This window comes from Physcomitrium patens, chromosome 22, assembly GCF_059467195.1.
Source record: "Physcomitrium patens ecotype Gransden chromosome 22, ASM5946719v1, whole genome shotgun sequence".
Lineage (NCBI taxonomy): Eukaryota > Viridiplantae > Streptophyta > Bryopsida > Funariales > Funariaceae > Physcomitrium > Physcomitrium patens.
In genome coordinates this window covers 2,134,831-2,144,612 of record NC_143431.1, presented here as the reverse complement: position 1 = coordinate 2,144,612, position 9,782 = coordinate 2,134,831, and the positions used below count along the sequence as shown (strand labels likewise).

At 38.8% G+C, this 9,782-nt stretch overlaps 1 protein-coding gene across 3 annotated transcripts; it reads right to left on the bottom strand.

The window, feature by feature from the left end:
• Positions 1-3,881: 3,881 nt before the first annotated feature.
• LOC112274843 (putative methyltransferase PMT18) lies at positions 3,882-9,166 on the bottom strand. 3 transcript variants are annotated; one of them, XM_024504645.2, is made up of 8 exons: positions 9,025-9,166; positions 8,064-8,218; positions 6,908-7,575; positions 6,479-6,689; positions 5,968-6,274; positions 5,327-5,719; positions 4,663-4,740; positions 3,882-4,330 (listed from the first exon to the last, which is right to left on the bottom strand). In XM_024504645.2, exons 2-8 carry the CDS (start codon positions 8,089-8,091, stop codon positions 4,093-4,095), a joined length of 1,923 nt encoding a protein of 640 aa, XP_024360413.1. In that variant the 5' UTR covers positions 8,092-8,218; positions 9,025-9,166; the 3' UTR covers positions 3,882-4,092. The 3 variants fall into 3 exon arrangements, 2 of the variants coding, with proteins under 2 accessions (XP_024360413.1, XP_024360415.1); XM_024504647.2 differs by having other exon boundaries at positions 8,064-8,209; positions 9,025-9,147; XR_012216400.2 differs by having other exon boundaries at positions 4,108-4,330; positions 4,571-4,740.
• Between the last annotated feature and the right edge of the window lie 616 nt (positions 9,167-9,782).

The window sequence follows — 9,782 nt, the reverse complement described above, 5'->3', positions numbered from 1 at the left end:
ATCTTTTCTAGTGTGTGAAGCATCATCACACCAAATGCATCTTTGTACATATCCTTGTTTTGAAACATTCTTCGAATTGTTTATAGAAGTATTCTCTTCAAGTCTTGCCAATTTGATTTGAAGATCTCGCATTCCTCGTATAATTTCTTCCATACCCATATCTGCTTTCTTTGACAAGGATGTCGAAGGTTGAACTGTAGGCATTGTCGGTGGTGTTGTACGTACTGGAGCTTTGGATGCTTGTACTGTTTTCGGAATATTGCTCCTATCCTTCCTCCTTTCTTTTTTTGTAAGCAACCCCACCGCATCTTCAACGCTCTTCCACTTCGTCGTCAATCCTTCATCTTCTTCTTTGTCTTCAAGAAGGGGTTCTAATTTCTCTTGCAATTCTCCATCAGCAGCTTGAAGAAATAGATCAACTTTGTTCGGCTCCAATGTCAATTTTTCTACCTTCGATAATTGAAAATACTGCCTCTCAAATTCCCTTAGTAGCTCTGTTGCTTACAAATTCTTATTGGGCCGTTCAATCCATCCCAAAAACAGCTTCTTAGTAACACGATCAGCATCTTCCAAGAAATATTCGTCTTTTAATGCATGTGAAAAATCCTCCCATGAATTCCCACAACGATCCGTAATCGATGTAATGTGGTCCCTTATCTCCGGTATCGTGGCAAGTCCAAATAGTGCAACCATTTTCTTCTCAGAAATCCGATTTAATTCCATTTCACGAACATAACATCTTAAATACTTTGAAATATTCCTTCCATCAAATTGATCAATTTTATTGACCACTGCTTGCAATGCTTTGGTTGCCAAAGCTTCCTTTCGATCATTGCTTTGCTGTTGCTGCATTGACAATGAGAAGGCTTGAAACAAACTAGCAATAGACGGATCCATGTGCATACCTTGTCCTTTAGAAGACTCCCCACCAGAAACTTCTCCCAAAAATCCTTCAAAATTTTTATTTTCGTTTTCCATAAAAATAAAGATAAAATCAACCGAAATCCAATACCTTCCACCTCAAGCTTTCACGTCGGGTTCACCACTTATGTCATATTACGTGCTTTCCTGCTCGAGAACACGCCGGGCATCTGGGTGTAGAAGGTAGTATGGAGATTCACCGATAGTCAAGCAGTCTATCAATTTTTGACTGCTGGAATATAAACGACTGCAACAATGTACCATAAATCTATACGGATGCTCTTCGACTGCTTGTCGAAGTCTTTTTTTTTTTTTTTTTTTGCCCCAGCCGATAGGTCTCTAGACATTACAGAGAACCCCGAACAACCCAAACTGTTAATCTTCAATACCCCTTTGTACTTACGATCTTGTATCCACTGACTGTCCTGTTAGATTAACCCAATAAATTTCATTCACTCCGCATACTCAATCCTATAGACACCCCTTTAATCCTTCAATCACATACGTAACTCAATTTTACAAAACAGTCAAGAGTATTCAAACCCACTTCATTTAAAAATCCCGATTCACCATTACAACACTGACTTCAGCAGCGATTGCCTCAGTCTTCCCAAAACTCTATGAAGAAGAAAAATCCAAATTCTATGTCTCTCGTTCCCCGACCCGAAGCATGAAGCTCCTCTTTCTAATTCCCTTGATCTTCAAAAACCTCCAATGAAAACCGAACTGGTAACCTTGCAGAAGCTTGAAAACTAGCTCCCCCCCCCCGATTCCCCGAAAAAAAAACCTCCCTCCTCAAAACTATATCCCCTCTAACCTTATCCTCTGAATTTCTTCAATCTTCCGTCTTAGATCCGGAATTGGCTCCCACCTCAAGCTTGGATCCGAAATTGGCTCTCGTCGTCAAGCTTTCTCCTCCGTTTTTACCTTTAAAAAATCCATTTACCGAAAATAACGTTCCCTGAAACGGCACAGAGAACATGACAGCCTGAAACAGAATCGAACCCCGTAATCGGGACCACATTGAGTCGCCCGACCAATTCAGGTCCTATATTGGGAAAGATGCCCGTAGTAACCTGGATGTTCCCGTAATTGGGTCAAATTGGTCCTCGCGTCAGATTGGCTAAGACCCGTAGTAAGACCTGGATTTCCCGTAATTAGACTGCATTGGGTTGACCGGCCAATTCAGGTCTCATATTGGATAAGAGGACCCGAATTGGATTATCGAAATTGGATCCAATTGGCTCCTTGAACCCGTCGTGTGAATTGGTCCTTCTCTTCCTGCTGACTCCCGTTATTGGAATCGAATGGAGCATTTCAGTATGCCCCGGCTGACTGTAACGGAGTGACTGAACCTGACCACTTAGTATTTGTACTGGAGTTGGTCGATGCTCCCAATATTCGAGGTAACTGAATATTAATAAAATTCTCCTTTCTTTTTATTTTCACTGTATACTCGTGTTACAACACGACAACGTAGCCCTTAGTTAGATAGTATATATAGAGACAAGAGTGAAGCCTTCTTCACTCTTGTCAATTCCTTTCTTGCTTCCAGTCTAGTTTCAAGGGTCTCTAGTTTTCTTGGCTTTTGGCAATAGCCATTCCAGTTTCTTTCCTAATATATATATATATATATATATATATATATATATATATATATATATATATATATATATATATATCAAGTTATTTCTATTTTGTCATCTTTCTTTGAGAGAAGTTTCACTTGTTTATTTGTTTTTATCATGTTCTTGTCCTTAACACTTAGTCATTTCTTTCTTACCAATTTGATCTTATTTTAAAAATGGTTGAGTTTTTATTTTATTTTATTTAGTGTAAAAATAATTATATATTTTTAAAAAATAATTATATATTTTTAAAAAATAATTATATATTTTTAAAAAATAATTATATATTTTTAAAAAATAATTATATATTTTTAAAAAATAATTATATATTTTTAAAGAATAATTATATATTTTTAAAAAATAATTATATATTTTTAAAAAATAATTATATATTTTTAAAAAATAATTATATATTTTTAAAAAATAATTATATATTTTTAAAAAATAATTATATATTTTTAAAAAATAATTATATATTTTTAAAAAATAATTATATATTTTTAAAAAATAATTATATATTTTTAAAAAATAATTATATATTTTTTAAAAAATAATTAAGTATTTTGTAGCTTCTATAATAGTATTTAGGTTTAATTTTTTTATTCCCAACTTCTAAACATGTTGAAATCTTCATGTAATGAGATATTTTTTCTATTTAATTTTTAGAAGAATGTTTAGTTTTAACAAACTATTCAAATTTTGACTAAAAATCATCACTTATTTTTTCAATAGCCATTAATATTAAGATACATCTTATTATTAACAAGTAACTAGCAAGAAATTACTCCACAACCATGGAATTCTATAATTTAACATGTTTGTAACATAATAATAAAATTAATTAACCATAAAGCTTCTACTTTGAATGAAATTGTAATATCACTAGTATTTTGCGACAAGTTGTTGACTATATAAAGTAATTGTGATGTATGGGAATGCTAGGATTTATTGTACATTTTAAATTGTATTTATTTGAAATACAAGCATAAACTATTATATAATGCTTTTCCAAATTTGGCCATATCAATCACATTTCTTTAAAATATTATTTTTGAAAGCTCTTTTTCAAAAAATAATACAATACATTACAAATTTGATTTTTAAAAAATTTCACAAATACAAATAGGAAGGTTTATTGTAACTAATATTAATTAAACCTTTGAATAAATTTTATTTAGAGTTTTATAAGATATTAAAGTGATAATTTTTTTTTCAGAAAGTTGTTATTATGATTCCTATGATCATTATTTTTAAATTTTAATTTTTTAAAAACCTGAATAAAATCGTGAAAATGTTCATGTATATGTAATCAAAGAAATACATCTGAAGTAATTGATTAAAAAAATGATCATAGATTGAGTATTTTCAACAACGCATACATGATTGGAAATAGACCCTCGAAAAGATTTACAGTTCTGGTTTAGGGTTTAGGGTCTAGTTCAAATTCGTTTGAAGGTAGACAATCTGAGGGACACGGTCTTGTAAAAAAATATTGGCAGAAAAAGCATCTATAGCTTGTGGTATGATACATGCCAGTGACATCCTATGGACTTTCACCCGTTGCATTCGCTGAGGATCCTACCCAGTAGGTTTTCACCCCAACAAGAATCTTCTCCGGTACCAAAGGCCCATCCTCATGATCCGCCATACGAGTCTCCCAGCGCATCCCTTGTGAGATCATCATCACCCGATTTAATACCTCTACCTCGTCACGAATTATTACTGCCCCTTCAGGACGCAAAATTCGGTCCATTTCCAGCAAGATATCCACTATGTCGCACCTGAGCATATCATAAGACGGCGACTTAGCCTTAAAATGAACTCATGCCATCGACAAATTCACAGAAGTATTGACGAAATGAACACAAGGAATCTTTCATTTTTAGACCAGAGGAGGAATGATATAGCAGATACATCTGCATGCATTCATTAGACCCAGATGGGCACTTGCAGATTTGTTCTGGATGTATACTTTTTGAAAAAAAGTATAAATCTTATTAGCAAGAAAATTCTGTTTGAACCTGGAAATATAACTTCGTGGAACGACTAAGAACTGAGTGCGATCCTTATGCAGTATGTTCGCCTTTCCTGTGGGTCCGAGATTCAGACGCACCTGTCTTGATACATGCTGAAGAGGCCACTTGCGTGAATAAGGTCGTACGTTCGTGGATACGTAGAAAAGGCTTCGCACCTGATGAGACATTGACACAACATTGAAAAAACAACATGGGAGACTTAGAACGTTGTAAATGCAGCACAGACGATGACGTGAATACGACTTCATGGCCTCCCCTACTTTATTGGAGCTGCTGTTGTTCTTAAATTCTTCACCTTATGGTTTTTACAAACTATGGATTTCAACCGCTGCTTAAAAACCAGGGAGCCTTGAGCTAACTTCCGTTGAGAGAACTCATGGGTTCTGTAAAACATTGCAAGTCTTTACAATTGACTACCCTCTTCCTGATATTTGAAGATTAAGGGAAAAAAATCAGAAGTGCATAAAGAACGATAATCATGACATCTTTAATGTTCCTTGATAACTCTAATCAGTGACCCTTGTCTGTAACGTGACAAAACCATTAAGACGTTCTCCTAGGGAGCAGGCTACACAATGTGGCTTTCAAGGATGAAAGCATGGCCATTTTCAGCAATTAATTTAGCTTTCAAGTTCCTGTAAAAAGCATGACAAACTCACTGACATAGGAATGCTCTAATTCCTGGAATCGGTTCTTTTCCTGTTACTCCATTAGAGCTTAGAGGGGATTTCGAAAACTCACCAATTTTGGTATGTTCCAATCAGTCCTCGTTCATAGATTACTCCAAGAGTATTGTCCTTAACATCGGAAGGCATGACATTCATAACCCAAACTGGATCCTTTACCAAAGAGGCGGCAAAACCTCCAAGTCCTGCGTTCATGTCCATGATATTCCGGTATCTGCCAGAGGCCAATGGGGTAACTAGACGGGTCTTGTAATAACTTACACGTTTGTCCCATAGCAGAGTATCATCCCTAAAACTTTTAGCAGTCATCCCTGGAATTGAACCGCTTGCGATTCGAGGTGGCACTGTTGTTAGCCTCGCGGGCCATTTTTCAAGAGCGCCACCAGCAACTTCTTTTGTGTCCGTGACGTCTGGTAGGGGAGTTATACACGTTTCCATCTTTCGATACCTATGAAGTAGCAATAGAAGTTTGCTTCGTATGAGACTTACCATATGCAACTTTTGTGCCTAATCCTACCCGCGACCTTGCTTGTAAAACGAAATTCAATCTCAGGTTGCATCTGACTTTATAATGAGATAAATCCAATATACGTAAGCCAAACATCACACTCTCAACTAGGATTATGCAGTTCGCACGAGACTTTCGATTAACTTCGGAGGAACATGAGACATTTGTGAAGGGCAACAAAGACGCACCAGGCCAAGTCAGGGTTTTCACCCTTGCTGCAGATATGGGGGCGCAGGTTACGATCACGCTGCCGCTGTTGCTCACACACAATGTGGTTCAGAGGCTTTTGCCAGATGGCAAGATTCTCCCTCTCAGCATACTTCCTCCAGCATATACGTCGAGCTGCGTCTTCAATGCTATCTTGCTCATCTTTCAACACCTCTTGACTTCGTGACCAACCCTTATAATGCGATCTCCAATTTATAGGTGGTCCAGAAAGGATCCAAAAGCCGCCCGGCCTCAACACACGGTCGACCTCAATCAAGTACAAACTATCTGTTAAACATGCCCAAAACAATTTTTCTCTTCAGGCCGTCCCAACACATATTGATAGTCCTCCTTAAGACGATGCAATAGAAACAGTCCTTGTGGTGGGGCTTATTCAGCCCATTATGGCATTGCTTACCCACAGGTGAGGATCAAACTCTTAACAAATAAATTTAAAGAAATTTTACAGAACGAGTGAATTTGTACAATTACCGTATTTGGCCCACGGAATTAGGCAACGAGAGCAGTGTGCCATGTCAAAAGATCGTGCTGGGTATGGCAATCGGTTCTCGGCCATTATGCCAAGAATCGCCGAAACACCTCTCTCTAATGCAAATTGGATCTGAGAAACATGTGTATCCCGTGGTGCGAACGACATGGTTAATACATTCTTCTCCAGTAAGTATGCGCCCCAGCTAGCCACCTTGAAACCAACGATACATTAAGGCCCGTGAGAAGCGCCAGAAATTAGCAGCATTAGGAGAGAAAAGAACTAGAGCAAATTACAGAAACTAGCATGAGATCAAATAGGTGCAGGAAACAACACACTCTGAACGGCATTAATGACATTTGACGTAGTTTAAGTTACAGAAGGTAACTACTGGAGCTGATGAGGCTACATTGTTATCAGTTCATCCTTACCCCACAACCAGTATCTATGGCTGTTCGGATGGATCCATCATTAAGAGGGATTAGGGCTGCAATACTGTTGATGTATTCCTCAGCACCTCCAGCAGAGAAAGTTCCACCTCCTGGAAAGTATAGTTTCTCTCCTTGCAACTGCACCCACTTTTGGATCGCCTTCTCAACTGTCAGTTCTTTATGAGGTGTGTTGGCAAACCAAGTATAATCTCGACTCTGAGGCCATGGGAGAGGATTCTTGTATCCAGCTGGGGCAGGAATCAAACACTTGAGGAGCTCGTCTTTTTCGGGGCAATGACGCTCCCTGTAAATCAATTTGTCCCGTGGATATTTTAAAGAACGTTCAATGTCTTCACAAGGGGTGTACTCGCTGTATTTCATGTCACAAGGTTCGAAAGTGGTGTAATTAGACCCGCTGTCAGCGCTCAGTGAGTCATGATGGGTGCCAAAATCAAGGCCATCTATTGTTTTGCTGGGTGAACGGACAAGCTTCTGGTCTTGGAAGGAATCGGATTTAATTTCGACAGTATTGCTGTTCTGCCAGGAACCTAAGATGTAGAAAAAGAAACATAAACCACCAACACTGACCATCCATGTCACTTTCTTGCGCTTCGCGACTTCAAGAGTATGAACCTTGGGTGATCCTGGCCCGGCGTTCCCAAGAATACCTATCCAGATGTTAACATGTTAGTAAGCGGCAAAGAAAGGTTGAACTACATTCCTGTCAAGAATTCCAGTCAGCATCCGACAGAAATGATAACTACGCGCCGAAAATTCGATACAATTCTAAATTCAGTAACGCCTCATCGTGTTGCTTGTTCACAATTTTCACCGATCAAAGAGGTCACATTAAGTAGTAAGTTGGAATAAAATTTGATTCAAGAATGTTGACTGCTTGCGATTACGACACGAAATTGGTCACACAAATCTGTAGACTATCTCTCCAACAAAATCTTTCACTATCATCAAACGAAGGGCTGGGTACGCAGTTGACTAAGTGAGTAAACTCCTTTAAAGCAGACATTTAGGCTTATCAATCTTCCCCTAGCGAGTCAAATGCAATAAGAACACAGCGTTGGGTGAGCCCATAAAAAGGATAATGAGTCTCCAAAAACTCCAGGGTTGAGAGGTTTAAGGGTTAGTTGCTGAAATTTACCGATGAAGGTGTTTGAAGCGTAGGCCATTGCGAAAACTCCAACTGCAACAAAAACTGTCACACTATCCGCGATATAAAGACTACAATATTAATTATTCCTCTATTTCTTCAAGCACAAAGCTGTTCATGCTCCATTCCTTCATCAGCTGCACACTCTGAAACCTTCTCAAGGTTAGATCCCAGAGATAACATGTGGAAAGTAGATCTGAAATTAAGAGGACGAGGGCGCTCAGGAGAATTTGCGACGGGACGCGCACGCGAAGTGACTAGCGGAAATAAATGTCATCCTGAATAACAACACAGAAGTAAGAAGATTCACTACGAATCTTCCCACTTCATGAAGAAAACTCGCTATACAATATCCAGACGCAGGAAGATATTTGTCAAGCGTGGTTATAAATTGCTTGGGTTAGTACACAAGGTGAGGCACTCAACAGATAATTGACGCCAATACTGTTAACTCGGCTCAACAGTAAGATAACAGTGCAATGAATGGCGGCAGAATGAGTACAACCTCGGATAGTTCAGCCAACTACACTTCATGCATCTAAATTACGACCTCTAAACCAGTGAACATAATTATTCACGTAGATGAAATATTTTTCGGTAGTTTGAGGCCCATCCTGAACTACCATCCAGTATATGGATTAGTACCGCAACGACATCACAAAATCCATACGACGCACAACTTCCTCAAACAAGACTTCTCTTCAACAGTGAATACCATCACACCTTCCTACCTTGCAGCTGACACAACTACAGCACACAATTCCTTCAACTACACAACACCACTTCTCTCACAAATTCATGAGGCCGAAACAAATTAATACATCGAAAACCCCGCGCACATACACTGATCCCCGAATGGCAATGTCACACGCACGATGGTCTACGTCCTGACTGCATGACACAAACTTGGAAAACAAACCAAAAATCCTAAGGACAAATCCACAACACAAACCCGCTTCATATCGAGGTTCGCCTCCAGTATCCGTCGAGGGAAAGGCCAACTCGCGAAAAGAAGCAGAGCGCGGCTGAGAGATGGAGCGAGGCTGTGAAAACAATGCAGAGCAGCCGAGAGCATTCATGAAGGAATGGGAAGCATTCATGGACAAGGCATACCATGGAGCCAACGGCGGAGCGGGGGCGAGAGAGACGAAAGGCAGGGTGGCTTGGCCCGGCTCACCCCGGCCCCGACCCGTCCACCACGGTGATTCTATTACCGTGGTTTCCACGGTGGTGGGGAGCTTAGTGGGGTGAATAGAGCAGGTTCTAGAAGCGGACGCAGACATGATGGTGAATGAATCAAGAAGAGGCGGTGATGGGTCCGTGATGATGAGAAAGATTGGGGATGCGGCCTCTGTTGCCGTGGATATATTGGTTTTTTCCCCATCCTTGTCAATGTATAGATATGGTAGATTTTGTGGTGAGGACCATATCTGCCACGCGCGGATATTTAACCATCATTTAGGCACACACCAAAAAAAATAATGTATGGATGGATGGATGGATTGATGTGTAGATGAATGTATGTATGTAAATACTTTAAAAGCAAAATCACTATATTGAGATTTCAATGTTTTCAAGAACAAGAAATTTCCCATGAGTTTTCTTTTCTCAAACATTTTAACAAACTTGGATAATCTTTTACTTCAAATAGTTGTGTATTTAGTATGTGTGTTATAATAATCTTATTATGAGATAAGTATTTCAACAAAA

Bases quoted from the DNA above. Each gene is read 5' to 3' on its own strand.
- LOC112274843 (XM_024504645.2), bottom strand. From the start codon at position 8,091: ATGGCCTACGCTTCAAACACCTTCATCG. The intron at 6,690-6,907 runs GTAAGGATGAAC...GTTGGTTTCAAG, and splicing joins CCATAGATACTGGTTGTGGG to GTGGCTAGCTGGGGCGCATA. The intron at 6,275-6,478 runs GTAATTGTACAA...CATGTTTAACAG, and splicing joins AATTCCGTGGGCCAAATACG to ATAGTTTGTACTTGATTGAG.